Source organism: Miscanthus floridulus, chromosome 2, assembly GCF_019320115.1.
Source record: "Miscanthus floridulus cultivar M001 chromosome 2, ASM1932011v1, whole genome shotgun sequence".
NCBI classification, from domain to species: Eukaryota; Viridiplantae; Streptophyta; class Magnoliopsida; order Poales; family Poaceae; genus Miscanthus; species Miscanthus floridulus.
Genome location: NC_089581.1, coordinates 155,793,250 through 155,806,521, shown reverse-complemented (window position 1 = coordinate 155,806,521; position 13,272 = coordinate 155,793,250). Strand labels below are relative to the sequence as shown.

Genomic DNA, 13,272 nt, shown 5'->3' with positions numbered 1-13,272 from the left:
AGACGGGAATGGACGCACCCACTCGCTCTCCCCCCCTCTCCTGCATGCACTCGCTCTCCCCCCTGCTCCCCCGCAGACATTCGCTCCCGCTCTCCGGCTGCCCCTAGGACGGGATGCCCCACCCGCGTGCAAGCTCGTTGCCGCCTTTGCCCGCCCGTGCTCCCTCCGTCCGCCCGTCCCTCCCTCCCCCGCGACCTCCATGTCACCCCGCGCTCCCTAGCGACTCCGCTCCCGCTCCTCCCATCGGAGACGAGGACGACCGCGGAGGCTCCGACGAGGTAGGTCGGTCCTTCTCTGGTTCTGAGCCCCACTCCTCCTCCTCTGGATCTAAGTGCTCCCCCTCTTCCTCCTCTGGATCCTCCTCCTGCTCCTCCTCCTCCTCTGGTTCTGGATCTGAATCTAAGGGACGTGGCGGTGGCTAGGGTTCCGGCGAGCTTTGTTGCAGTAGCCTTGTTTTGTTGTTGCAACAAGTAATATTTTTTTGCTGCATTAGTCTCTTTTTTTTGTTTTCTGATGTTGCATCTCGCATTGTAGTAGCCTTGTTCTGATGTTGCAACAAGTAATAATTGTTTGTTGCATTAGTCTCTTTTTTATGTTGCTTCTCGCATTACGCTTTGTTTGTTGTTGCAGTAGCCTTGTTCTGATGTTGCAACAAGTAATATTTCTTTGTTGCATTAGTCTCTTTTTCTGATCTTGCATCTCGCATTGCAGTAGCTTTGTTCTGTTGTTGCAATCGCCTTGTTCTGATGTTGCAAACAAGTAATACTTCTGATATTGCATCTCGTATTGCTCCGTGTTGCAACAGATCTTTCGATGGAAATTTTCTCATTCGGGTGATGGAACACAGTGGGGATGAGGCATGGAGGGCAACGGGCGTGCAATGGATGGCGGCACGGCGGTGCAGCGGGGGACAGCCCGCACGCGGGGGGCACTCGTTCTATTGCATCGGATAGGTGGTCCCGTGAGGCGTCTGAACTCGTGCTCGCTCGAGCACCGGACGTCCTGGCGCTAGTTGCGTCGTTTGGGGTCTACTATCTCTTAACCTTTCTGGAGGCCCATCTTTTGTAGAGGAAAGGAATCCGAATTGAACTGCATTGGGGACTTGGGGTAAGCAAGCCCACAATATCAAATATAACAGATGATGTTAATTCTGCTGCTCGCTTCGGCTTGTGCTGCAGCTATACCTAATCAAACGTCGGGTTGGGCCAAAAGACCTGGCGTTTCTTTGGTTGGTCCAAGCCCGACCCGAGTCTAACGTTGGGTCAAATTTTTTTAGCCCGCACTCACTCAACGAACGTGTTGAGTTGGGTTGAATTATTTCTCGGATTTTCGTGTTGTATAGATCAAGTCTTAGATTAAAAATTGCAACCCGTACTGACTCAAAGATTGTTACGAGTTGAAATCATGGCCTGAACCTATCCAATGTTTTAGACTTTTAGTCGAGTCAGATTGGTCGGATCGTGTTCGGCCATGAATGGCCCTATCTGCAGTTGCATGCCTACTGCTGTGCTGTGCCATACTGTTAGCTATACCTTGTGCAGCTGCAGCAATCTGTTCCGATCAGGCTGAATGGCTGATTACAGACTTTTTTATGTAGATCTCGAGTCTTGATAATGGTAGCGTTCCTGTATGGTCTTTCGGGATTCAAGTGCAGGCATGTGGATGCAACTGCCAGCTTCTACGGCATCTTTAATTGTTTCAGTTGAGTTCACTTAAGCGGACGACAGGTGAAGACAAGTTGATTTTCTTCTTAACAATTTTGAATTGCAGTCAGTCAAATGCCAATACCAACCGAGCACCTTCCTATTCATCTTCAAGAGTACATCGACCTTGTCCCTGTCTGCTACATGCCATTTCGGAATATGACACCGGCAATTTCCATTCATAAATCATGGCAGCCGCGAGCCTATGCTCTACATCGGCATCGGCATCTAGTGAAAAGTGCATCAATGATGACAAACGATGTACATATATCTCAGCATTACTTACATTACAATGAAACAAAACAGTAAAGAGACGAGCCTGTCAACATTCACTTCAGTAGGTTCTTTTCCAACGGAAAAAGTGTACTTCTTTCCAGTAAAATCTTCTGACTGATGAGTACATCAACCCAAATCACTCTAGGTTGCAATATGTGTAAAATCTGTTCTGTTCACTGACTACACTAGAGCCCAGTGGGCATAATTGAACCTTATCGCCTTCAAGGCCAGCGCAGCATAGCAGGGTTGCAGCCCGAATCTGGTGACACGAAAGATCGCTAGTCGCTACCAGTTCTTTGATTGCTGACACCAATATCATTCTTCTCAATTGCGCTTTACTGGCCTTTGCACATACGACTTGTTCGGATCTTCAGTCTTAAGTTTTGGGGGTTTGATTTCACCTTTCCGTCCCTGCAGAAAGGAGTTTCCGTTTCAAATTCATGAATAGGAAGATATGACTTGCCATATGCACTAACCTTCTTTCCTGTCTTCATGAAATCCCTCCAGCTGGAGACCTACAAACCCAAAATCCATTGTATTACGCAGTTGGTACGTTTGAGCAAAGATAGCTGCACTATATACAGGTCACAGGGAATGAACTTTATGGCGTGAGGCGTGAGCACGACCTTAGTGACAATGCAGAAAAATCACTGTAACTCAAGTCATGAATGCATCTCTGAAACTATGGCCACTCTATGATGCACTTAGGTTAGGCTACAAGTATTCAGAAATTAACAAAGTGCTCTGATCCTTCAACCTTGCATTATTGCCTTGGGAATTGGGATTGATGAAGATTTCTCAAATGTTGTACCAAATGAAAGGACGCTAACCACCTCATGCTATGAAGAGTCAGAAATGGTAGCAGTACGTCACTAGAAAGAAATGGCAGTAGTACGTCACCAGAAAGGTACTCCCTCTGGTAAAAAAAAAAGGGTTTTTTGGATTCATACCATTACAATTTTCGAAGTTTGGAGAAATACCATTACTAAACGCCACCATTACAATTCTTACTTTGTTTGAAATATGCCATGGTATACGTCCGGAGAGGTCTTGGACCCACTTGCAGACGTGCACGGTGTCATCGTATTTTGGTATGGACAAAACTACCCCTCCACCCTACTCTCTCTATGTCACTGATGTCTGGACCCCACTAGTCACCTTCTTCCTCCTCCCTTCTCCATCTGCTTCACTTCTCCATGGCCATGGTGTCCGCCCTACTCCAGGCCTCGCTGGCGTCCGGCCATGTCGCCCCGCCCCGCCCTGCTTGCAGCCTCACCCGAACGCATGCCCCCACGCCTCCTTGGCCATCTCCACCAACACCTCCCGCGCCGATGACAATGGCGGGGCGGAGCTCCCGCGCCGTCCTTCCGCCGGACGTGCTTGACAGCCAACTCCATGCCGGGCCTCCAGAACCTGTATGTGTAGACGTCCTGCAGGATCTCGTCCGCCATCGCACGAAGGTCAAACTGCGGCTGCTGCCCATGGCGGCCATGGCGGGGCGGACCTCTAGGAGCTTGCCGAGGCTGCGCGGCAGCTCGCCGGTGAGGTTTTTGCTGTAGAGGGACAGGTTGACGAGCACCTTGAACTCGCCGAACTCTGGGGGCACCTTGCCATTGAAGCCGTTGAAGAACTGCAGCGACACGAGCCGTGTGAGGGACCGGAGCTCGGCAAGGGTGCCAGTGAGGTTGTTCTGGGACGCGTCGAACGAAGTACTGCAGCTTGGTGAGTCTGCCGAAGCCGGCGGGGAGCGCGCCGCGGAGCGAGTGGTTGTAGAGCTTGAGCAGAGTGAGGTTGGTGAGCCTCGTGATCTCTGGCAGGATCTCGCCAGTGAGGTCGTTGTTGGAGAGCTCGAGGTCGACAAGGTTGACGAGGTCGCCGATCTCCGGCGGGATGGCGCCGCCGAGCTTCGCCGCAGACATGCAGAGCACGGAGAGGTTGGTGCGTCTCGTGACCTCAGCAGGGAACGCAGCGGTGGTGCCGGCGATGTAGAGGTGGATTGGTGGCTGCTGTTTGGGGAGGGAGAGAGGGAAAAGAGAAGATGATCACATGCGGGCCCCACAAGGCAGTGTCTTGGGGGTATTTTTGGCCCATACGAAATTACTGTAGCCTGTTTGTGGGCCCAATATCATTGGATACGTAGAATATGGCACGGTTCAGGCAACACAAGAATTGTAATGGTATAGTTCCAAATAGACGAATAGTAATGGTAGTTCTCAAAAGTTGCAAAATTGTAATGGTATCAATAAAAAAACCCTAAAAAGTACTTGGCACATTTCACTTTCCAGTCTTCAGTGCATATCTTTGACCACTAATTTCTTCAAGAATATATTCTGAAAATCATTTGAACTTAAGAGATTTTGCAGGTATTTTTAATACAGATCCACACATATAACCAACATGTTTCCAAACTAAATAGTGTAATAGTTATTTGATGTTCGTATTTTTTAAGCTTTGACCAAATCTAGCCCTAAACAGCATGTGTTTGTGGCCAGGAGTAGGCCACAAGTAATCCAGGGACTAAAGGTAGCATTTGAGGTAGTATCAGCTACTATGCAAAATGTCTACGAGCAGTACTGCATTATGCATCATAATCTTTCTCCTTTCCAGCTTTTGGTACATTTTTCAGTACGAGTACATAGACCTAATTTCGTACTGACATGTCAACAGAAAGCGAGGCATAGCTAACATTGTGAAATCTCTACATAGAATAGACTGCCAACATACCCGCTGGTCTCTAGTCTCCTCCCACTTCTCTTCATGCTCTCTCTTCCTCTTCCACATCTCTTTTGTTTCTTCCTCATCTTTCTTAAGTCTTCCTTCTTCCTCTGATATCTGTGCAATGCCCACATGAATATAGCTCATCCGACAAATTCGTTTCTCAAATGATAACATTAGGGGAAAAAACACTCTACCCTCATTTGCATTTTTCTCCGACGCCATTCTTTCTCCGTCAAAATTTCACGTACTTTAATTATTAACTGCTTCTGAAATTCATCCGATCGTTCAAACTGCTCTTCATATTTTCCCTGGACATATGCAAGCAAATCATTAGAGGTTCTGAATTGTGGAAGATGCATGAAATCCAATAAGATATATCAAAGATTTCGCAGAGCCGAACTATTACCATAATATTTTGTTAATATCCAACTACTGAACCATGCAGATGATGTTTGCAAAATGAAACAGCTGATCACATGCATTGTGCATTCATTATAGATTTCAACAAACGAAGTTTCAGATACATGGAATAATTTTCTTTATGGATAGATGTTTTTTCTCAAGTTTGCATAGTCCAATCAAAATTCACATCACCTTCCATAAGATTGTCTCACCTCATCTACGAGAGATTTTATCTTGGACGCACTGTCTTTCTTCAGCTCCTTTTTCCGTTTTGCCCTCAATTCTTCTGTATTTTTCAACACAAAGGAACATAAAATTTTGTTTAGTTCATACTACCTCTACTTCAGTTGACTAAATCGTTATTGTCAATACCATATATAAAAAGGATCAATTCACACCCTTTGCAGCAGTAACTTGGTCAAGAATGTAGCCTCTTTCCTGTGGATCAAGCAGGAGCTGTTGTGCTTTTGCCAGAGCTATACCATCAAGTGAATATATATCAACGAGCAAGGAAAAGAGCCATACCATTCAAACATGGTCACTTTCAGTGGTGCTATGGCAGATTTAACTACAGAAGTCCAGATCTTACAAGCAGAGGTAGTGCAACGGTCCAAGATCTTTTCTCTAGAAAACCATAGGTCATACAGGAATACTCAAAATGAGCAATCCTAGGTTAACACCTTATTAGCACTACTATCTTAATGACCAAAACTAAAAATGCACAGATCCCATTTCTAAGATCATTTCTTTGTAGTTTAATTCTTTGAATAGTTAATCTATGCCTCACTGTGGATATCAGGTACCATCCAATTAAATCCATCTCCAGTTCTTTTCTAGTATGAATTACAAACTCGTGCCCCTTTCCCCAACATGAAAATTTAAAAGCCTATTCATGCTGATGCTATCCATTTCAAAGTTATTTATTTATTCCGATTTGAAGGATATATAGAATTACCAACCGGCATATGTTCCTTGATGGTTTATAAATCGTACAAATCATATTTCAAAAACAAATCCATATATGCCTTACAGCAATTTAATGTGATACCATTTCACAACATGACAATATAATGAATTCTTGTAGCACTTTGCTTCTCATGTGCAGCAGTACTTTCATTACTGGCTCATTTCAGTACCTGCAAAAGCTTCTTGTGCCTGAGGATGCTTGCATTTATCAGGATGGACCAACAGTGACAACTGCAGAAAGCATGTGAAACAAAAAATATTAGATCTACACAAAAAAATAAATCAAATGAAAAACTTCATAAATATCAAATCAATGTCTTTATACCTTCCTATATTGCTTTTTCACCTCATCTAGTGATGAATCAAAAGACAACTTAAGATGCTCGAAGGGGTTTAACTTGAAGCAACCAAGTATCCTGATAAATTTAAGATGTGTAAGGCTATGGAACTATTGTTGACAAGAAATAACCAAATAGCATGACATTTCAACTGATCCATTTCTTTCAACAGAAAATATTCCCTATTTCCCATATACATGCTATTACAAACTTCTAACCTTTGTTGCAAATAAATACCACTGTATAATTTCAACTTATAAAAAGCATCATTGCATAAGTTGAAGGTTCATGTATAACTCTTTCTTCAATACTTGGTGTTACTTTTTTTCCCCAAAAACAGGGTAGTCTAGTCATGAACGATTTCTAAACAAGGACTGCAGATAATATTATACGACTACTTAACTCTATGATGACAATGCAAAAAAAAAAAAAAGAGGCCATAACAGTCTTCACAATGTGAATCTGCGATTCATTCAGACAATTAGAAAAGATGAACTTTAAATTCGAACAAGAGCATCTCCAGGAGTTTGGTATAATTTACTTGCTAAATAATAAATCTAGCAAGTTAATAAAAGAAATAGCAATCTTAAATTTTGTTTTTCTCCAACAGTCTCCTATAATAACTTGTTAAAAACTAAAGTAGGGCACATCAATTTGTTTTTTTGGTTTTACAGGAGACGATCCGTTCTGGGTACTGCCGCTGCCATACGTCAGGCTGCTGTGCGCTGTTCCCTGCATCTGGCAACACCTGACACATGCCCCTGCCAACCAGCTGGCATGGGGTGCCCTGCCTGGTGCCTACCACAGGACCAGCAGGCATGCGATTCCCTGCCTGTTGCTGACGAGCACCTGGTCCGTTCCAGGGGCCTGCCGCTGCCCGGCGTCCGTGCATGTGAGGGGCCTGCCACCGCCGCCCAGCGTCTGGCAGCGCCAGGCAGCTGGCAGGGCGCGCTCAGATCGAGGCCTAAACCGGCCACTAGATCGAAACTAGTAGATCGCACCAACAAATATCTTGCGCCAAAAAAACACCACTCACGCCCGTGGAAACAGTGCAATTGAGGAGGGATAAGGAGTTCTCTCGATTGCGGAAAGTTACGAGTTAAGGAGGATATTTGGCAACTTTTTATTTTTGAGGAGCTCTTTTACCAAACTGTTGGAGGAGATAGTTTTTCTTTTTTTGCTAAAAAATAAAAATAGGGAGTTGTTTTACAAAACTCCTGGAGATGCTGTTAGGTCAGTCATCTAACTGCAAGGTCTACCTCCTGCCAACCAAACTTGAACAATTCCAATGCTCTGCTACTGAACTCAAACAACTACTGCTCAAAACCGTGCATTCTGTGTATCATATGGCTATAACAGGATATAATCATTGCATAAGGAAGTGGCAGAAGCCAATTTCCTGTACAACGGATTTCCACAGCAACAAAATAAATAATAATTATGGTGCACTTGACCAAAAAAAAACAGTTAAGCAACAAAACCCACGCGCTTAGCACGGTACGGAGGCAACTAGAACAAGAGAACGGCCGTACAAACGCAATCTAGGGTTCATTCGAGCTTAAAGGGTTCCCCAAATCTCAGCGAGACTTGGCGCCCAGCCAATTGCTACATAAACTAGGACGCGCAATAGAGACGGAAAACCAGAAACGAATGGGATCTGAAGCTACATGACGCGCAACGGTGATTCGTAACGAAAGGGAACCGCCGTGGAGAAGATGAAAAAGGGAGGGAGGGGAAGAAGACCTGAGCACTTCGTTGTCCCGCTCGGCCTCGCTGACCTCCGCGAGGAAGCTCTTGAGGAGCTGGTCCTCGTCGGCCTCCGACGACCCCATGGAGGTGGTGGAGGGGTCAAGCCGATGAGGAGAAGACGCGGTGGGGTCGGGGCGGCCTTCGGGGGGAAGACGGGCGAGACGACAGTGTGCTGCGTCTGCGTGACCTGCGTTCGGATTTGTTGTGCTCCCAAGTTCCAGCCTTCCAGGTCCCGTCGTCCCGCTCCCGCACTCTTGGAGGCTTTTACCTGTGCCCTTAAAAAAAAATTATCACACTCCTGTGTACCTCTCAAAAGTTGGTCGTCATCTATATGTCCTCGCTCGAATTTTTCTTTTCCCTCACGCCATTTCGTCGGCATTTACTCCTAACGGTGGGTAACGGCTCTGAAGAATGACTCAGTTGCCCTTGGGCTTGTATGGGCGTCTGAACTTTTTCGTTTCCCCTGTGCCATTGCCAGGCCAATTGGCTTTGGCGTCAGAGACGCCGCTGTTGGCGCCAAAGGACAGGGATTTGGCGCCAAAGAGCCTGCCCTTCTCCTCCTATATATTGACGCCAAAGGCCAGGGAGTTGCCACTCTCTTGAGCCCTCTCTCTTTGACAGCCATATCACAAGGTAGCAGCAGCTATGGTGGTGCGCCAAGGCAGCGTGTGCTTTGCCCGAACTGCAATGTGTCGGAGATGAGGAGACGGTGATCCTACAGTTTGGGAAGATCGAGGACGATGCGTTCACCATGGACTTCCGGCAGCCTCTGTCTTTGGCACGAAGCTGGCCTGTGAATAACTTGCTCGGTTGGGCCGTCAGTCATGTGGGGGTCATGGATTAGCTGATATAGTCTGAACTAGCATGCCCTGATCTGGGGTAGAAAAGGCTACGAGAAACAAGGGCACACGGTGCCCCTAGCTTGACAGTTTCTTAGTCGGCCGATGATCGAGTACATGGATGCTCGTCTATGTTGTTGAAGAGATGACGAGGACCTTTATTGTTGTAATGGCACTCCCTTTCTTTTGGTGAGATTACTCATAATGCCTTCCTCCAATCCAGTGTGCTGATACCCGTCACCTTATCTTATAGATGACGTAGAACCGCATCTAGTTGTGGATGCCGCGTGCTAATGTTTGATCAACCAAGTAGGGAGCAAACATGAGTGATATGATGTATTGTATTTACTGTCCAATATATATACGGGTACTATACCGATATTTACCTACATCTACTTTGTCTCTTTGCATAGTTGCATTGCTGCGTGGAGCATTGCAGGCATAAGCATGACTTACAATTTACAACAGACATATTCCTAGATAAGCACATGATGATGATCGGCATATTACCCAGTAGCACTACCTTGTACGGAGCAACACTGGCACCGTGGTCATCCAATTAAACCAGCCTTTTTCTGTCACCTGAACATTCCGGACAGTGTCGATCAGCAGTAAACAGCAGGCGGTGCGATCACAACAAACGCCAGAACAAGTTAAAGTCACTTCAGCGGACCGTGCACACGTATGTGCCGTTGGCCGCCATGACCGTCCACCCTGGCCGAATCAATGGAGCACCACGGCAACGGAGCGTGTTTCCTGGACTGCACATGGAGCCCCAGGAAGGACGTAGCCGGGGGCCAAGTCGACACGGACGGCAGCGCGCGCGAGAGCCACGACTCTGACGGCTACTTGGGCAACGGCGGCTGGAGCAGCAGCGGCTGCGGCGGCGACAGCACGATCTCACGCCCGGCAATAACGGCCTCCTTGTCCTCCAGAAGCAGCGGGAAGCCGTATCCACCGGCGGCCGGGCCACGCCCGAGCTTCTTCTCGGCACTCGCCGGCGAGCTTGCTGCAGCCGGCAGCAGCAGCGCGGTGTCGCTGGTCCTCGAGACCTGCTTCCTCCGCGCCGACGAGCCGTGGCCGCGATCCTCGTTTGACCTGTCGAGAACCAGGAGCAGCCCCAGATGGCTCGTTTTCGGGTGCACCGCGGCCTGCCCCCCTCGGCGTCTGTAGAGCTCGCGCACCGTCCTGTCCAGCTCCGACTCCGAGGCCACGGTGGCCGCTGGCCCCTGGCCCCGTCAGCCCGCCGCGGCCTGATCGGAGCAGCGACTTGACGTACACCTCCTCCCAGGATTGCTGCGACATTCCATTCCACCAGGCGTCAGTGGTTTGGGACATGGCAATCAATTCATTATTCATCAGCACCCAAGCAAGTGAATTGAAGTTCGTGCACGCGAGGAAATGGAGCAGTGACAGCAATGGACTACCATGCTGGAATCGTCTCCGGTATGCTGCAGCTGCTGCGCGTTCTGCAGCAGCGGATCCATTACCCTCTTGCTCCCGCCGCAGGTTGACAGGAACGGCCTGCCCGTCCCTCGCCGCGATCCGCAGGAGAGCAGCAGGGCGCTCTTCACGCACCGGGTGGGCAGCAGTCCGCACCGCCTGGACGCGAACCCCCGCGTGCTGTGCGCGTCGGACTCGGCCTCGTCGTCGTTCCCGCCGTCGTTCTTGCGTTCAGGAGAGAGGGGCGGCAGGTGGTTCGTGGCAATGTGCTGGAAAGGCAGCCGCCTTTGGCTGCGCGGACCCCACCTTCCGGAAGGCGCACGGCGGGGATCCGGCGGCCACGGCGTGCACAGCCGGCAGGAACCGGTGCATCATCACGCCGCCACGGGCGCCGGGCCCTGGCCCCGCCCCCGCGGCGCACGATGACGCGGCGGCCCAATATGTCAGTGACCCAGATGGCAAGGAGGATATTTTTCTAGCCCGGTCCCACATGTCAGAGCCGCCAAACGGCCAAAACCTAACAGAATGCCGACGGAATGGCGTGAGGGAAAAGAAAAGTTCGAGCGAGGGCATGTAGGTGACGATCAACTTTTGAAGGGTACGCAGGATAGTGGCATCTTTTTTAAAGGTACACAGGTAAAAGCCTCGCACTCTTGCTGTGTGCCGGCGTGGGACAGTGGGGTGGGATGGCTTTGGCAGAGTGGGCCGGGTATTTTGTGGGCTGTAGCCCATCGTTGCGCTTGAATTCCAATCGTTTGACATTGTCGAAAAGCGTTTTTTTACATCCTCTAATCTATTTTTTAAAACCGTTCAAATTTGTTTTCCGCATGATTTTGAAAGCAGTTTTGATCGACGTGGCGTGACACCACACTAGCAGTCTTAATGATGCCACATCAGTTACAACGGAGGTAAATCGATCTTGCAGAGACCATTTAGACTTTATCCAAAGAATTATAAAAATATTTTTTCAAAAGATTATCCAAATATTTTTCTAAAAAATGCAACTAAACTCATAAAATTGATTTAATCTTATAAAAATAATATAATATTTGCTTTAGTTTGGAAAAATATGAAACCACTTTCATATTTTTCGTAAAAACATGTTCTATATTATGAGTCCTAGCTTTGAAATTGTTTGGATCTTATATTTTCTCCTTTTGGAGTTTTATTTGTTATATGCTCTTATTATCTGTTATAATTAATCTATGTTGATGACCCTCACCATGTAGAAGTTCAACTGACTTCGTTGACAACACATGTGTCATGTAACTGTCTCATACTCGAGATCCTATTAATATGAACACATGTATCACTTGTACATGGTTGCTCTCAGTATGAAAGCACATAGTTATTATCAAAAAATATGAAAGCACACAAGCCACCCATCCCCTATGAGCATAAATCTTGAGGTTGACAAATTGACCATGTACATCTCGATGTTGACAGTTCATAATATTGTGTTAGCTTATTTCCATATTATTTTCCTTGTGTGGTTGTGTCAATTGTGTGCTAATAATTTGAATCTCGTCAAACAGAATTCATTTGCATGTTAGTAAACAAGAAATGTAAAAAAAGGACGTTTTGCGGTGAGAAATTGACGAAAAAGGAAAGCGTATATGTCTATCCTTAAAAGAGGCTCAATATCTTGGTGCAGTAAGAAAGAAGATTGTTTCTTAGTGTCTACCATTAGATTTGAATATATAGCATGCACGCCTACAGTTAAAGAAGAAATATTATGGCTGAGAAATTCTCTTGTCTGTCTTGATGTGACTAAGCATGCATATGAGACAACCGTGATCTACTGTGATAACACGGCTTCCATTCTTTTCTTCTCGAAGAATATCATACCATGGGTTGTATGGTGTTATATTGTTATCTAACTGGTGTGCCATGTCCGAGTCAATGCATACTATCTATAATAGACGAGAGCATCTACTAGCAAATAAACGTTAGAAGGAGACAACACAATACTAAGATATTTCCAAGTACTATATGATATAGCATGATTTAAGAAAAAAACTGAAACTAGTTTTCAAAATTTTCTTACCTAAAACTTTTTTTCTATTAACTTTCTAATGCTAGATTTTAGAATTTTTAATCACATAGTTTTTTGAAAAAAGTATTTAATATTTTTAAAATTACTATTTTTATAATTGTTTATAAAGTCTAATTAACCTTCCTAAACTAAACTATTAACGTAGTCCAATTTACCTTCCTTGCATTGACACGGCCCGCATAGAACAGTTGGTGTGGTGCCATGTCGACCAAGGTTTACTCTTGCTCTCTCTTGTGTCTGCACATTTTCTATTGAAAAAAAAGATGAATGTGAGTTCAATTCCAAACTAGTACGTTTAAATCATTTTCCTCACTGTCGGGTCTGGTCATGGTAGTTTTTCCCCAATATTAAGTTGGATTTGATCTTGCTTATAGCAAACTTCAATTGCGTGCTTTCATTTTCAGTATCTTTAAATCAAATATGATAGTGAAAAGTTGTCTTCCTGCAAACCTAGTTTTGTAAGAATTGGGACCTGGCCTCATTTTTAATTAAAATCAATTTTCTTCTACCTTCTGATTTATTCATGCTGAGTGCTGAGAAACCAACTTAATAGTGTCTATTAACTGTAATTTCCTTTCTAGTTTTAGTGCATTTAAGGTATTCCACATGCCCTTTAAACATGTACGACCAGCCTTCTCGCTTTAGTCTAGATTTCACTATATGTTTGGCACTTTTTTCTATTAGTGATATTTCACTTGTTTAAGAGCCTTTGTGCCTTGTGTAGTAAACCCATTTTGATTTGAGGATATTCATTAGTAGATTATTTGATTTATAAAAAGTTA

At 45.8% G+C, this 13,272-nt stretch overlaps 2 protein-coding genes and 1 pseudogene across 5 annotated transcripts in view; 1 reads left to right on the top strand and 2 right to left on the bottom strand.

Annotated features, from left to right (window-relative positions):
• LOC136534151 (uncharacterized) overlaps window positions 1-13,272 on the top strand; it is a 167,484-nt gene that overhangs the window by 69,441 nt on the left and 84,771 nt on the right. The window lies entirely within an intron of this gene.
• On the bottom strand, window positions 2,004-8,394 carry LOC136534127 (uncharacterized). 4 transcript variants are annotated; one of them, XM_066526614.1, is made up of 9 exons: window positions 8,147-8,394; window positions 6,391-6,481; window positions 6,236-6,296; window positions 5,498-5,575; window positions 5,312-5,385; window positions 4,892-5,005; window positions 4,704-4,811; window positions 2,456-2,494; window positions 2,004-2,390 (listed from the first exon to the last, which is right to left on the bottom strand). In XM_066526614.1, exons 1-9 carry the CDS (start codon window positions 8,233-8,235, stop codon window positions 2,304-2,306), a joined length of 741 nt encoding a protein of 246 aa, XP_066382711.1. In that variant the 5' UTR covers window positions 8,236-8,394; the 3' UTR covers window positions 2,004-2,303. The 4 variants fall into 4 exon arrangements, with proteins under 4 accessions (XP_066382711.1, XP_066382695.1, XP_066382701.1 ...); XM_066526598.1 differs by lacking the exons at window positions 2,004-2,390; window positions 2,456-2,494 and adding an exon at window positions 2,900-3,985; XM_066526604.1 differs by lacking the exons at window positions 2,004-2,390; window positions 2,456-2,494 and adding an exon at window positions 2,900-3,982.
• Window positions 9,579-10,926, bottom strand: LOC136537300 (uncharacterized; annotated as a pseudogene).

Bases quoted from the DNA above. Each gene is read 5' to 3' on its own strand.
- LOC136534127 (XM_066526598.1), bottom strand. From the start codon at position 8,235: ATGGGGTCGTCGGAGGCCGACGAGGACCAGCTCCTCAAGAGCTTCCTC. The intron at 6,482-8,146 runs GTCTTCTTCCCC...TAAATTTATCAG, and splicing joins CGGGACAACGAAGTGCTCAG to GATACTTGGTTGCTTCAAGT. The intron at 6,297-6,390 runs GTATAAAGACAT...TGCTTTCTGCAG, and splicing joins TGAAAAAGCAATATAGGAAG to TTGTCACTGTTGGTCCATCC.